At 50.4% G+C, this 15,764-nt stretch overlaps 3 protein-coding genes across 3 annotated transcripts; 1 reads left to right on the forward strand and 2 right to left on the reverse strand.

Annotated features, from left to right (window-relative positions):
• Nucleotides 1-928: 928 nt before the first annotated feature.
• Nucleotides 929-2,278, reverse strand: LOC124372240 (histone H2B.1/H2B.2-like). The gene is made up of 3 exons (XM_046830617.1): nt 2,178-2,278; nt 1,906-2,116; nt 929-958 (listed from the first exon to the last, which is right to left on the reverse strand). Exons 1-3 carry the CDS (start codon nt 2,276-2,278, stop codon nt 929-931), a joined length of 342 nt encoding a protein of 113 aa, XP_046686573.1.
• Nucleotides 2,279-7,304: 5,026 nt separating this feature from the next.
• LOC124372235 (histone H2A) lies at nt 7,305-7,779 on the forward strand. The gene has a single exon (XM_046830611.1). The coding sequence runs from the start codon at nt 7,336-7,338 to the stop codon at nt 7,708-7,710; it is 375 nt and encodes a 124-aa protein (XP_046686567.1). The 5' UTR covers nt 7,305-7,335; the 3' UTR covers nt 7,711-7,779.
• A 2,779-nt stretch (nt 7,780-10,558) lies between these two features.
• On the reverse strand, nt 10,559-11,042 carry LOC124372234 (histone H2B). The gene has a single exon (XM_046830610.1). The coding sequence runs from the start codon at nt 11,000-11,002 to the stop codon at nt 10,631-10,633; it is 372 nt and encodes a 123-aa protein (XP_046686566.1). The 5' UTR covers nt 11,003-11,042; the 3' UTR covers nt 10,559-10,630.
• Between the last annotated feature and the right edge of the window lie 4,722 nt (nt 11,043-15,764).

Raw genomic sequence — 15,764 nt, forward strand, 5'->3', positions numbered from 1 at the left:
TTGGCCTTGTAAAAGGCCTTTTGGGCAGGACCAGCGCCGGGGCCCGCTTGGCAAGCCGCGCGGGGACCCAGTAGTGTCGCCAGCGGGTTCGGTAAACCGGCTCCGGCCATCTGAGACCTAAGCCGAGGCAGATCCCTCTTATCCAAATCCATCTCATCCGTGAGCTCGCTCTAGTAGGAGTTGTTGACTCGACCACGTCTCGGAGCAGAATGAGAAAGCCGTGGCCTGAAAATTCGGGGTTACCTCGAATTTGGGCGTCGCGCGAGCGCGGCTCAATCGCGTTCGAGCTGCCACCTGTCCTATTTGGTCTTGCGCTCGGCGCGACGCCAGATTATCCAGCTTAGAGGCTTTTTTAGAATTTTGGCCGTATACTCCCGGTACAAACCAGCGGATCAGGATGCACCGAAAGCGCGCGGAAAAGCCGTCAGCAAGGCCCGGCAAGGCCAGAAGGACATCACCAAGGGCGAATAAGAAGAGGAAGGCCGCAGGAGGAAGGAGAGTTATGCCATTATACATCTACAAGGTACTGAAAAACCAGGTCACACCCCGACACCGGGCGTCTCCTGCAAGGCCCATGTCCATCATGAACAGCTTCGTGAAACGACATATTCGAGCGGCACATAGCCGCCGAAGCTTCCCGCGCTGGTCCCACTACAACAAGGGTCGACCATCCACACGTCGCGGGGAGAATCCCAGACCGCCGTCAGGCTCCTGTTGCCGGGAGATTGGCCAAGCACGCCGTGAGCGAGGGTACCAAGGCCGTTGACCAAAAGTACAACCAGCTCCAAGTAAGCCGGCCAGTCGCCGCAAAACGAGCGAGCCGGCTCCGCACTAAACGGTCCTTTTAAAAGGCCGACCAATAATCTTTCGTTTTCGCTTATTTTACCACCGCTTATAAGTTGTTAAAAACCGATGTTAAAATGGTTGTTTACAGCAAGTCGCTCTCGACTATATTTATCTATCAAAACAGTTCACAGTTAACAGTTCACTCTATATATTCTATCTCCACGCACATGCGCACTGTACACTAGATGACTTTATCACACGATTTCACCTGTTAAATACCGTGTTTTAAACATAAAAAAAAACGGTATTTAACGTGTATCTTGTTGTTAATCTAAATCGACCTGTACTTATACAACTAGTGGTATTTCGATAAAATATAAATTTTCAAGTGTAACTTTCGGCTCTAATATTTAGATTGGAGTATATAAAACATTACGAATACTATGTATAACGAACGATCAGATCAATTTGGGCGATTACCGTATTTGTAAATTTAATGTTTAAAGTTTAAAAAGATTGTATTTAAACATAACTTAAATAGGTAATTTCAATATAAAACAAGTCGAGAGTTGTTTGTTTTTAGCCAACATAATAACAGAATTCCAATGTTTACAACAACTAAAAGCGGTTTAAAATAAGCGAAAATTACAACAAGTTATGTTTAATCAGAATTTCAAACGCGGTTCTTGGTTAATATTAGAAGTCATGTGTATAAAACATGACCGGAAACTATGGTTTTTCGATCGAATTGCAATTGACGGTAATTTTTTTTTTTTTTTTTTTATATTGTAAACTCAGTGTTTGTTTAAAATAAATAAATAAACAGAAAATTATACAATTTTACAGTGAAATCGGACTATGTTTAAGAAAAAAAAAAGGAATTGAAAAATTCCTGGAAATAAAAATATTTATGACGAGCACAAAGTCATAAATTGGGTATTTTCGATAGAAAATATAGTCGAGAGGCGACTTGAAACAAACCAGGTTTACATCGGGTTTTTACAACTATAAGCGGTAAAATAAGCGAAAACGAAAGAGTTATTGGTGGCCTTTAGAAAGGCCGTTTTGTGCGGAGCGGGCTCGCTCGTTGCGGGGCCGCTGGCCTGCCGGCCGGCTTACTTGGAGCTGGTGTACTTGGTCACGGCCATTTGTACCCTCGCTCACGGCGTGCTTGGCCAACCTCGCCGGGCAAACAGGAGCCTGACGGCGGTCTGGATCTCCCGGCGACGTGATGGTCGACCGCTTGTTGTAGTGGGCCAGGCGGGAAGCTTCGGCGGCTATGCGCTCGAATATGTCGTTCACGAAGCTGTTCATGATGGACATGGCCTTGCTGGAGACGCCGGTGTCGGGGTGGACCTGTTTCAGCACCTTGTAGATGTAGATGGCATAACTCTCCTTCCTCCTGCGCTTCTTCTTCTTGTCCGCCCTTGGTGATGTTCTTCTGGGCCTTGCCGGCCTTCTTGACGGCTTTTCCGCTCGCTTTCGGTGGCATCCTGAGTCGCTGGTGTACGCCGGGAGTATAGGCCGAAATTCTAAAAAAGGCTCTAAGCTGGATATCTGGCGTCGCGCGAGCGCGACCAATAGGGTGGCAGCTCGAACGCGATTTGGCCGCGCTCGCGCGACGCCCGGATTCGAGGTAACCCCGAATTTCAGGCCCAAGGCTTCATTTCTGCTCCCGAGACCGTGGACCCGACAAGACCTTCCAGCGAGACGAGTCGACCACGGATCAAGATGGAAGAAGAGGGATCTGCCTCGGCGGTCCCAGTTGGCGGAGCCGGTTTACCGGAGCCGCTGGCGACACTACTGGGGTCCCGCGCGGCTTGCCAAGCGGGCCCCCAGCGCTGTCTGCCCAAAAGGCCTTTTACAAGGCCAAACAACCGCTGGACGTCCCAGCAACACCATTCCACCCGGGACGGGAGATCAGGGCCCGGGTGAAGTCCGGTTTTTATTTACCGGAGCCCTGTAACGCGATGTGCCAGGTGAGCCCGCCCCGGTCAGCCGACCGGGCCGCGGGATCCCAGCACCGCACTGCTGCTCAGGCCAGCACACTTATTCCACCCGGGACTTGTCAGGGCCCGGGTGAAGTCCGGTTTTTACCGGAGTCCTGTCACGCGATGTGCCAGGTGAGCCCCGCCCCAGTCAGCCGACCGGGCCGCGGGATCCCAGCACCGCACTGCTGCTCAGGCCAGCATTTCCACCCGAGACTTTTCAGGGCCCGGGTGAAGTCCGGACTACCCCGGAAAGCTGCCAGGGTGCAGCGACTAAGTGCCAGGGGAACCTGCGCCGGTCTGAGGCCCAAAAAGGCCTTTCTAAAGGCCACTCTACAACACCGGGGATCTCAACCCCAGTGGCCCAGACCATGGTGTCAGCTACCCCTGGGGCCAATTCCGGCTCATCAGGCCGTCCTGCCGCGGGTCTGCGGAAGCGGCAAGCGGCCCCAGCTCCGTCTCTTCCGCCGAAGAATCGACGGACGGACACCGCTGCCGGGAGAAGACATGGAGGTTGAGCGGGGCCCCCGCATTCCTCCCATCATCATGGACGTCCCCAAAGGATGGGGCTCCCACGCGGTGACCCTCAGACAGCTGCTGGGAGGAGACTTAGAGGCCGTCCTGCACGGCCAAAACTCTCCGCCTCAAGACCTCCACCGTGGCCCACTTCAGGTCCCTGCAACGTTACCTTCAGGATCAGGGGCTGAAGTTTCACACCTTCGCCATGGCCAACGAGAAGCTGATGAAAGTGGTCATCAGGGGTCTCCCGGCCACCCTTACTCCTGAAGAAGTCTCAGAGGCCTTCAAGTGCGAAAACTACGGCATCGTCGAGGCAAAACTTCTTAAGACCAGGAGAGGCCACCTCACCAGCCTCTGGATTGTGACCCTGAGTGGAGGAGACGGACTCCGGCCACCATCCGATGTCTACAGTGTCCGCACTCTGTTCCACTGTAGACTGGAAGTGCGAAAATACACTAGGCCCGGGGGACCGGGTCCAGTGTCATCGATGCCAGGGCTTCGGGCATGGCTCAAACCACTGCCACCGAGAGCTCCGCTGCGTCCGCTGTGGAGAGGGACATCCGTCCAGCCTCTGCCCAAAGGAGTCATCCGCCCCGGCCAGATGCTGCAACTGCCTGCGGTGAAGGACACACCGCCAACTACCGAGGCTGCCAGTGCTTCAAGAGAGAGAAGCAACTCTCTTATGCCGCCGCAGCCAAGGCACCGCGGAGGGCCGCACCCGCCAAGGCCGAGCCTCCAAATCAGCGAGACGTCCCACGCCCTACATCTGAGGAGGACACAGACGAGGATGGGTTTTCAGCGAGTGAGAAGTCGCCGCCGCCACCGCCTCCCTCGAAACCCGGCGAATCGTGGACCCCACACTCCACCACAGACCCCGGCTCCGGAGCGCCAGAAACCCTCCACCAGCCAGACTACCAGGAAGGAAAGCGCTCCTGCACCTGCCACCCCAACTAGGCCGAGGCCCACGCCACGAGTCAGGCTGGAGATGCCAAAAGCGACACACCCACCGCAGACACCTCAGCCCCACTGCCACCCACGACTGAACCCGCGGCTAAGCAGCCCGCTGTTACCCTGCCCTCAGGATCTCAAGGCAGGGATCACGGAGATCCTCTCCCAACTCACCACCATGGTTGGAATAATGTCGAGACTACTCGACTTACTCAACACCACCCATGGGTAGACTCAGAATTGTAAGCTGGAACGCCGACGACGGGCAGCGGGAAAGCGGCAGGAACTCAGCCAACTACTGACTGACATGGACGTGGACGTGGCACTTCTCCAGGAGACACACTTCAGGCCGACGGACAAATTCAGCATCCCCAACTACCAGGTGCTCCGCACCGACAGGCAGCTTCAGGGCATCAGGGCAAGCGGCGGCACAGCGATTCTTGTCCACCGGCGAGTGGCTCACCGGCTCCTAGTCACACCTCCTGCTCTGGGGGCAGAGCTCACCCGGATCGCTGTCCACCACAACGGGTCGGAGCTAGAGCTGACTTCTCTCTACAACCCACCTGGGAGGAAGCTTCAACCTCGCTGCCTGGACGCCCTGCTTCGTCCTGACTCCCCCGCGCTCGTCGCCGGGGACTTCAATGCCAAGCACCCGGACTGGGGATGCCGGAGGCCCAACAACTCCGGAAATGACCTCAAACGTCTCCTGGAGAACCGTCACCACGTCCAACTACTGGCCCCTACGGAACCGACTCACTACCACCACAACGGACATTTTCAACCCGACATTCTTGACTTCGGCCTAGCTGGATCACTGAGTGGACACATCGAGGTATTTGCCGTATCCGACCTCTCGTCAGACCACGTGCCAGTTGTCTTCGACCTGCCTGACGATGGAGCTCCAGCCTACCCTCCAGCTCGCTCCACCAAGGTCAACTGGCACAGGTACGCAAACTACCTCGCCGACAGACCTCGGCCTCCACCAACTCCAGCCGAGTCATCAGACCAGCTAGACCGTCAAGTACTGGAACTTACAAACACCCTCCAGGAAGCAGTGACCGTCTCCTCATCACCTCTCTCACGGGTAAACTTCACTCCACCTCTACCTGAGGACTTGAGAGAGGAGATACGTCTGCGCCGTAGACTGCGAAGAGAGTATCAGCAGTCCCGTTGTCCCCACGCCAAGCACACCTTCAACCGCCAAGCCAGGAGATGCACACGCCTCCTGGCAGAACACCGAGCGGCCGCGTGGGATGACTACGTGGAACACCAGGCTGACGGTGGTGTCGGCGGCATATGGAAGATCTCCAAGGCTCTCCGAGGGGAAAAGAAGACCATTCGACCTCTCCACGGACAACGTGGAATCGTCTACTCCCCCGAGGACAGAGCAGAAGCCTTTGCCGACACCATGGAAGATCAATTCTCTCCACACGCAGACATCTACGACGAGGACACCTGCGAGGCGGTCGAAAACTTCCTCGAGGACTACTCTCCTGACTCCACAGACCCACTGCCACTCGTGACCACACTCGAGGTGAATGAACACATCCGACGACTACGCCCGAAGAAAGCTCCCGGCCCTGACTCCCTGGGAACACCAGCCCTGCAGAACCTGCCGGCTTGGGTGATCGTCACGATCACCTGTATTTTCAACACCTGCCTGCGCCTGGCACACACTTCCCCACCATCTGGAAGGACGCCAAGGTGATCATGATCCCCAAGCCTGGCAAGGACCCCCTCTTTCCGGAGAACCACAGGCCAATCTCCCTGTTGCCCGGTGCTCTCCAAGATCCTGGAGAGGATCATCCTGTCAAGGTTCCCCAGAGGAGTTTTTCAACTCTATCAGGACCGAACAGTTCGGCTTCCGGAGTGGACACTCCACCACCCAACAACTTCGCCGAGTCATCAACCACCTCTCAGGGGCGATCGAGAGGAAGCACCACTCCACTTCGGTCCTGATAGACGTCAGCAAAGCCTTTGACAGAGTGTGGCACGAGGGCCTACTTTTCAAACTCACCGAGTCTCCGCTGCCAGGAAAGATGTTCATGCTACTCCGGAGCTACCTCCACCGTCGGACTTTCTCCGTCCATGTTGCACGATCAGCCTCCACATCACGGCCAGTCTCCTCCGGTGTGCCACAGGGGTCGGTACTTGGGCCGATACTGTACCTGTGGTACACAAACGACTTCCCAGTCGCCCCGAGGGTACAGCTGTCTCTCTACGCAGATGACGCGTTGCTGACGGCCACCTCTGCCAACCTGAGGATGGCCAGAATATACCTCCAACGACAGCTGGATCTTCTGGAGCCCTGGCTGACCAAGTGGAGGATAAAAGTCAACGTGGACAAGTGCGAAGCTATAAACTTCACCCGACGACCGAGGCAAGCCGATGGACGACATCTGACTCTAGGCGGAGACAACATTCCATGGAAGACGAAAGTCAAGTACCTGGGGGTACTCCTGGACAGTCGACTGACACTGACACCCCACGTCACGAGAACCTGCAGCCTAGCAAGGAAGGGCTTTGCAAGCATCAGCCCACTGCTCTACTCCACGAAGCTACCGACCAGGACAAAGGTCCTCCTCTACACGGCCCTCACGCGACCAGTGCTCACGTACGCGGCCCCTGCCTGGTACCACCTCACCTCCAAGACCGCCAGGAGACAATTGCTCGCGGTCCAGAGCGTGTGTCTCCGGAAGGCAACTGGGTCGCCCTGGTTCGTGAGGAACACCGTGATCAGAGAGTCCGCCAACATCCCGACCATCAGGTGCTTCGTGGACCGCTTGACATCCACCTTCGAAGAGGCTGCAGAATCCTCGCCGTGGGAACACCTACGGACACTACGTGCCCAGGAGGTCCCCCAACTTCGTCTTCCTACGGACGACTGACGGACTACTACCAACACTACACTACTAGACCACTGACAGGCAGCGAGAGCTGCTAGGGCTATGACCCGAATAGTCATTGGGTAAAAGCCAGACAACGGCAGAAAGCCCAACTAGACGTGGAGGACACCCCTCCACAATCGTACAGACTTGGACTTGGACTTGGACCAAGCTTCCATCTGTATCCCCGCAACCGAGTACAGCGCAACATGTCAGGACGAGGCAAAGGCGGTAAAGTGAAGGGAAAGGCAAAGTCCCGCTCGTCCAGGGCCGGTCTACAGTTCCCGGTCGGCAGGATCCACCGTCTGCTCCGCAAGGGCAACTACGCCGAGCGAGTGGGTGCCGGAGCTCCGGTCTACCTGGCCGCCGTCATGGAGTATCTCGCCGCCGAGGTTCTCGAGTTGGCCGGTAACGCGGCCCGTGACAACAAGAAGACCAGGATCATTCCCCGTCACCTTCAGCTGGCCATCAGGAATGACGAGGAGCTGAACAAGCTCCTGTCCGGTGTCACCATCGCCCAGGGAGGTGTACTGCCAAACATCCAGGCCGTGCTCCTGCCCAAGAAGACCGAGAAGAAGGCCTAAGTCGCCCGCCAGCGCGCGACACAAAGCCGCCCGCCCGGCTCCCACAAACGGCCTTTTTAAAGGCCACCACAATATCACTCGTTTTCACACGTTTTACGACTTTAATAATCCTATTTCTCACTCTTGTCGTATATTTCCGACATGTATCTAGTAATTACTATGCTAATTAATAGTAAAACTGTCATTATTACCATCACAAATTACATAAAAATTTAATAATGTACACGAATATATAACACTTTTTTGCCAATTGATGTTATCGAATAATAACAGTTTATTCAAATACTAAACAGTGTGCGTCAATTTATATCTATTTATAACTAATTACTGGTCTTCAAAATATATATATATTTATTTATATTAATAATTAACACATTTTACTGTACACTTTAGTTAGTTGTTTTCACTCTAATTAACCGTATAAAATATCACTTCTCTTTATTGTCTATTATACAATCTTAACTTAAATTCACCGTCTTTGTCATTTTAAATTAGTTTTAAACACGAAATCTAAACCTTTTCTCTCTAATTTAGTCGTTTTAACAGCATATTTCTGTGGCTAGAAAACCAATCACTTGTACATTGATTTATTATTAAACTTTTTCTTTTATTTTGTTACAGTAATCGTTTACATTATCATCAATTTTATTTGCAAATATCATTTATATTTATATATTAATCCTACTTACTACAGCGAATTCACTGTGTTTACAAATTACAACTGTTTGCTATTGTTCTTTCGGTATTATTATAAAGAGCAGATTGATTTTCTATTCTTTTCCTGTATTACGAACTTCTGTCAACCTCCGACCGCGCGATTTTCACTGGAACTATGTTAACAGTTCATTTAACAGTGTAGTATTGTTTATATATTATAGCAGAAACACAACAATGATTCAGTTTACAATAATTATTATTTTATATTCAAAGTGTGATATAAATTCCAAATGTCGCATAGAATAGTAATTTGATAGATAAATTTTGTTAATTACAAGCACTGTCAACCCCACATATTGCGATATTCACTGGAATATGTTAACAGTTTACATTTAGTTTGTAGTCATAGTGATTTTGCAATTGCAACAAATAAAAATCACTTATTCAGTTATAAATATACTTTATACGTGTATAGTTCAATAATTTTAAAGGTCGTTTAGTAAATTTGAAAAATAGAAGAATCAGCGAATATTCGGTGATTGTAACGAAGTAAATATGTAAATTTGCTGTTATCCACGCTAATTAAATTTAACGTAATTAGTTGTAAACGGATAAAAACGTGGATTAAATATCAGTGATAAACGCGCGCCGCTTGATCTGGGCTTGGAGTTTGCAAGCTCGAGTAAATTTTTTTTCTAAAAGAGCAAGCAGCGCGAAGCGCTGCGCAGCGGGCAAGCATCGCGTGATCTGACCCATTCTGAAAATTTTGTTAAATTCAGAATAGTAGGCTATATTGTTTTAAACATGTTTCATTACTAATTTGTTTTTTTTTTCGTACGGAAATTAATAAACTCGTAAACTTAATCTAATAAACGTAATCTAACTTGTATAAATTAAAATAGAGAATGCGGGGACATACTGGAAAATACCCATTTTAAACTTAAAATACACTGACTTGGATCACATTACAGTGGTATGAATCAAGCAATCGCAATCAGGTTCGCTAGACCGAGCAGATTTACACTTGTTAACAGACACCTCTCTGGCGCTACAGCTACAGGACTCGGATCTGCAGTATATCCACTAACCTCACATAAATGTCTGTTTTATATGTATTTTCTACGTTATTCCTTTATTATTTTCAAATTTACAACCTGTCCAGGTATCGACAATTGTAAGTAAACCGTCGGTGACAACTCTATTTCACCGTAGTAACTAGAAACCGGGAGAATTATCAATGTTAACGGATACGTACACTCTGATTGGTCGAATAGTGACCGACCAATCAAGTCAAGCCACCTCCTACCTATATAAGCGTGTGTTAACAGTTCACTCTATATATTCTATCTCCACGCACATGCGCACTGTACACTAGATGACTTTATCACACGATTTCACCTGTTTTAATGTGTTTTAAAACTAAAAAACGGTATTTAACGTGTATCTTGTTGTAATCTAAATCGACCTGTACTTACAACTAGTGGTATTTCGATAAAATATAAATTTTCAAGTGTAACTTTCGGCTCTTATATTGAATTGTATATAAAACATTACGAATACTATGAATAACGAACGATCAGATCAATTGGGCGATTACCGTATTTGTAAATTTAATGTTTAAAGTTTAAAGATTGTATTTAAACATAACTTAAATAGGTAATTTCAATATAAAACAAGTCGAGAGTTGCTTGTTTTAGCCAACATAATAACAGAATTCCAATGTTTACACAACTAAAAGCGGTAAAATAAGCGAAAATTACAAGTTATGTTTAATCAGAGTTCAACGGTTCTTGGTTAATATTAGAAGTCATGTGTATAAAACATGACAGAAACTATGGTTTTCGATCGAATTGCAATTGACGTATTTTTTTTTTTTTTTTTTTTTTTTTTTTTTTTTTTTTTTTTTTTTTTTTTATTGTAAACTCAATGTTTGTTTGAGAAAAAAAAAAAAAATAAATAAATAAACAGAAAATTATACAATTTTACAGTGAAATCGGACTATGTTTAAAAAGAAAAAAGGAATTGTAAAAAAAAAAAAAAAAAAATTCCTGGAATAAAATATTTATGACAAGCACAAAGTCATAAATTGGGTATTTTCGATAGAAAATATAGTCGAGAGCGACTTGAAACAACCAGGTTTACATCGGTTTTACAACTATAAGCGGTAAAATAAGCGAAAACGAAAGAGTTATTGGTGGCCTTTAGAAAGGCCGTTTGTGCGGAGCGGGCTCGCTCGTTGCGGGGCGCTGGCCTGCCGGCCGGCTTACTTGGAGCTGGTGTACTTGGTCACGGCCTTGGTACCCTCGCTCACGGCGTGCTTGGCCAACTCGCCGGGCAACAGGAGCCTGACGGCGGTCTGGATCTCCCGCGACGTGATGGTCGACCGCTTGTTGTAGTGGGCCAGGCGGGAAGCTTCGGCGGCTATGCGCTCGAATATGTCGTTCACGAAGCTGTTCATGATGGACATGGCCTTGCTGGAGACGCCGGTGTCGGGGTGGACCTGTTTCAGCACCTTGTAGATGTAGATGGCATAACTCTCCTTCCTCCTGCGCTTCTTCTTCTTGTCGCCCTTGGTGATGTTCTTCTGGGCCTTGCCGGCCTTCTTGACGGCTTTTCCGCTCGCTTTCGGTGGCATCCTGAGTCGCTGGTTTGTACCGGGAGTATAGGCCAAAATTCTAAAAAAGGCTCTAAGCTGGATATCTGGCGTCGCGCGAGCGCGACCAATAGGGTGGCAGCTCGAACGCGATTGGCCGCGCTCGCGCGACGCCCGGATTCGAGGTAACCCCGAATTTCAGGCCACGGCTTCCATCATCTCTCACTCTCGTCTCACCCGCCGTACTGCTCGGACGTGCCGCGCTTTCGCTCCGCTCAGTTTGTGCCTTGTTTGTGGTTTACTCACAGTGTTGTTTAAAATTGTGCCTATTTCCTAGTGACACCATGTGTTAGTGTGGCGCTGTGCTGTTTTTGGATTAACCATTCATCGCTGCCCTGCTATTTGTGAGTTCTAACATTAGTACTTTACAAACTAACAATTTTTCCCAACTATTATATTTATTTTAGACTTTTGTTCTGCCCTTAACTATTCCCTTTTATAAGGAGAAGTTTAGTGTTTGTCCCACATGGAACTCTGTCGGAACTAAATCCTATTTGCACACTATAAACAATTATCAAATAGTGTTACTAAACTTGTTATTTACGTAGTGTAATAACACCAGACTTGCCTTTTGGCGGAACGCAACGTGTTTATTTATCATTCTCATTAATTAACATATTTATTATTGTAGTCTTGTTATTAATACACATATGAATTGTTAACAATGTTAGCTAAGTTTTTTGTACAGTGTAGTAGTTTGTAAGATAACCAATACACCAACTGTAAGTGTGCAAAACATTCTTGGTCGCCACGTGGTCCGGAGCCAGCGGAAGCTAACGGTACTTGTAACGGTACTCCCGCCCGCCCGCCCAACAACCGATCAATACTCGGCGCCTACACGCGCCGCTGCCCTGCCTGTGTGTTAGTTTAGTAAACTTGTTTTACAAATATCTCAACACAGTGAAACAGTTTGCCTGCATCCGAGACATTAGCCGAAATTAATCATGGACTAAATAATTTCCTAAATGCAGCAAGAAACTCTATTATCATAACATAATTGTTAATATAGAATTGTAATTATTATTAATATTATATTATTATAGTGTAATAGCATAGGACTTGTCCTTTGGCGAAGCGCCTCGTGTTTACTTATTGATATTCTTTATTTATTTATTACTCTTAATACTCAACATATTATATTATAGTATTCTAGTAATTTTATTCCGCTTAAGAATTGTTAACAGTGATGTTAAGTTTTGTGTATATACAATAGTTTGTAAGATCAACCATTATAACTGTTAGGTATTATATCAATTGTTAGTGTGTAAGCATTCTTGGTCGCCACGTGGTCCGTAGCTAGCGGAAGCTAACGGTACTTGTGGCGGGGCTCCCGCCCGCCCACCCACCCACCGATCAATAATCAGCGCCTACCAACACCGCTGCCCTGCCTGGCGGGACTAACTACACTACTCCGAGATGGAAGTAGAACCCCACCCCAGTGAAGACGCGCCGGCCACCTCCGATCCGCACAACGGTGAAGACGAACAATGGCAGGCCGTGCACACCAGGAAGAGAGGGAGACGCGCCTCAAACGCCTCCAGCTCATCAAACGCCTGCACAATTCCACAGGCACGAGAACCTGCTGTCGGCGAGCGCCGCAAACAAAGGATCCCTCCTTTAGTTGTCCAAGGCGTAACCGCGTGGACGCCGCTATTTCGCCGGCTAAGGGACGCTGGCTGCCAATTTGAAGCTAAATATGTAGGCACCCGCCTACATATCCTGTGCTCCAGCGAGCTATGCTTCAGGACCGCGCAGAGGGAACTGCTGGACTCCAAGCTGTCCTTCCACACCTTCAGTCTACGAGAGGAGCAGGAACTGAAGACAGTTGTCAGGGGGCTGCCTGCCTGGACCGCCACTGAGGACATTGCAGATGAGCTCCGCGACCTAGGTTTCACTCCAACCCACGTCGCTCCACTCCAGCGCCGTGACCAGGCTGGTCGCCACCAAACGAATAGTTTCTACATTCGTTTCAAGAAGACTGGCAGCTGGACTCAGATCTGGCAGCTGACTCAACTGTTGGGCGTCAGAATCACTGTGAGCCAATTCGCGCCAAGGCAAGGACTGCCGCAGTGTTTCAACTGCCAACAATTTAACCACAGTTCCAGGAACTGTCACCTACCAGCACGCTGCGTCAGGTGTGGAGGAGGCCATGAGGTCAAGTCCTGCACGCTGCCTAAGGAGAACCGGTGCAAATGTGCCAACTGTGGAGGCGACCACCCTGCGAGCTACAGGGGCTGCGCGGCGCACAAACGCGCCCTGGGCGCGCTACACCGCCGAGAGGCACCACAACGCCAACAGAGAGGTCCAGCTCCACGCCCGACCGCAGGAAAACCGCAGATCCGCCCTACAAACCACATCGCAGGCCGTAGGTACGCGGATGTGCTAGCCAGCCCGCGGCTCCGCCCTGACACGCCGGCACCTCAAAACCGAGGCAATGCAGCACCCGAATCTCGGGCAGAGCCATCAATCCCCGCCGCACAGAGCTCAACTGCCGCCAATCCCCCCCAAGCTACTGCAGCTCCTGAAGCCCCAGCTGCACCTGCAGCCCCAGCTGCACCTACAGCACCCCTGGATATGGCCATCCCCCAAGCTCCCAAACCGCAGAGGAGGAGAAATAGAGGTCGTTCCGGCCGCCGTAAGCCATCAAGCAGCCGTGTAAACCGCGATGAAGAGGAGAAGGCCGAAGAGGCAGAAGAGCGGACAAGGGAAACCCAGCCTGCACCTGCAGATAGACACCACACTGCATACCAACCTACTCAACGGAGCAGCACTGCTGATGAGACACCTAATCAGCCGGGATACTTGTCCCACGCGGCAGTGTTCAAGTGGATATCGACATTAGTCACAATCGTGACCGACACCAGCAAAACACCCAATGAGCTGCTTGCAGCCATTCTTGTCTCATTCCAGGAACTCCTGGTCCATGGATAGACACTTAAGACTGGTTGTCTGGAATGCGAATGGAGTGATGTCCCGAAAAAATGAACTCCACTTGTTTGCCACCGACCACGACGTGGATGTGCTGCTCCTAACGGAAACACACCTTCAGCCCGGCTCTGTGTTCAACGTTCCAGGCTACCAAACATACCGGACGGACAGGCCACCGCGTGGAAGAAGAAACCCTGGCGGAGGCACTGCCATCCTGGTCCACCGGAGAGTTGTGCACAGACCCATCACCGTCGCCACTACTGACCTCGAGTCCACAGGAATAGCGGTGAATGCAAGTGGAGCCGAGATATACATCTTCTCTGCTTACTGCGCTCCGAACGCAGTGCTTCGCCCGGCTGAGCTAGACGCCCTGTTTGGCTATGGAGACTCTGTCATCATTGGCGGGGACTTAAATGCCAAGCACGCGTCGTGGCACAGCAGAAGGCCAAACACCAAGGGACGACGCCTTCGAGACTACGTGGATCAGCGGGAGGATACGCAGGTGGTAGCACCTGTAGACCCCACGTATTACCCACCGCGACTCAACGCCCTCCCTGACGTGCTGGACCTCTTCCTGTTCAAGGAACTCCAACATCAGGTGGACTTAAGCGTAGCCAACGACCTGTCATCTGACCACCTACCCGTACTGGCGACAATAGCCACATCCCCAGTCTCGAAAACTCCACCCACTGGCTTGTCAGTTAGGACGGACTGGGAACGCTACAGTGGCCTCCTGAGCGAACGACTCCAGCCCCCACCCCCAGCAGCGACGCCCAACGAGCTTGACGTCTATGTTTCAGAATTGCACACCGCAATCTCGGACAGCTTGGTGGAAGCGTCTCGACCTGGTCGCCCCCCGCACACCAGATCAGCACTGCCTGCCATCATCCGAGCCGCGGTGGACAAACGAAGACGCCTGCGACGCATCTGGCAACTAACCCGGCAGCCAGTTGCTAAACGAGCCTTCAACGCCCAGTGTAACATCGTCAAGCGGATGCTGTTCGACTACAGGACCGAGACGTGGAACTCCTATCTCTCTGGCCTGGAGTTGGAGGACGGCAGCGCTTGGAAAACGGCGAAGATCTTGCGCAGCGAGAAACCGACCAACCAGCCCCTCCACGGACAGCGAGGCCTGGCCTATTCCGCCATGGACAAAGCAGAGGCCTTTGCTGACACCATGGAGGAACAGTTCAGGCCAAACGCAGACATCTACAATGAGGACCACTGCGAGCACGTGGAGGAAACTCTTGAACACTTCTTCAGTATGGAGCCTGAGGAGGAGCTGGAGCAGTTCACCCTGGAGGAAGTAGAGGCGTTCATCAAAAAATCCAAACCGAGGAAAGCTCCCGGACTGGATAGAATTGGTAACAGAGCCCTACTCGCTGCCCCTGCATCACTGCTGAATTGCCTGGTTAGTATGTTCAACAGCGCCGTCCGATTGCATCACTTCCCGGCTAGCTGGAAGGTGGCCAAAGTCATTCTCATTCCCAAACCTGGAAAATCCCGCCTGTTCCCACAGAACTTCCGCCCCATATCACTCCTCCCCACTATCTCTAAGCTCTTCGAGAAGCTTCTCCTTTCCAGATTAGTTCCCTACCTAAATGACTTCATCCGGCCAGAACAGTTCGGATTCAGGAGAGATCATTCGACGACTCAACAACTAGTTCGCGTTGTGAACATGCTGGCTGACAACATGAACTACAACCTGTGCTCAGTTGCAGTATTTCTAGATGTCAGCAGAGCGTTTGACAGAGTCTGGCACGAGGGGCTCCTGTACAAACTTGCAGATTCACCAGTTCCCCCCACCATGGTACAT

This window comes from Homalodisca vitripennis, unplaced genomic scaffold (genome assembly GCF_021130785.1).
Source record: "Homalodisca vitripennis isolate AUS2020 unplaced genomic scaffold, UT_GWSS_2.1 ScUCBcl_2715;HRSCAF=7750, whole genome shotgun sequence".
Classification (NCBI taxonomy): domain Eukaryota; kingdom Metazoa; phylum Arthropoda; class Insecta; order Hemiptera; family Cicadellidae; genus Homalodisca; species Homalodisca vitripennis.

What these genes read in the sequence shown, in the direction of transcription:
- LOC124372240 (XM_046830617.1), bottom strand. Translation starts at nt 2,278, where the DNA reads ATGCCACCGAAAGCGAGCGGAAAAGCCGTCAAGAAGGCCGGCAAGGCC. An exon ending in GAAGCGCAGGAGGAAGGAGA is followed by an intron (nt 2,117 to 2,177) that starts GTTATGCCATCT and finishes CGGCGTCTCCAG; the next exon opens with CAAGGCCATGTCCATCATGA. An exon ending in ACCAAGTACACCAGCTCCAA is followed by an intron (nt 959 to 1,905) that starts GTAAGCCGGCCG and finishes CTGTTTTGATAG; the next exon opens with ATAAATATAGTCGAGAGCGA.
- LOC124372235 (XM_046830611.1), top strand. Translation starts at nt 7,336, where the DNA reads ATGTCAGGACGAGGCAAAGGCGGTAAAGTGAAGGGAAAGGCAAAGTCC.
- LOC124372234 (XM_046830610.1), bottom strand. Translation starts at nt 11,002, where the DNA reads ATGCCACCGAAAGCGAGCGGAAAAGCCGTCAAGAAGGCCGGCAAGGCC.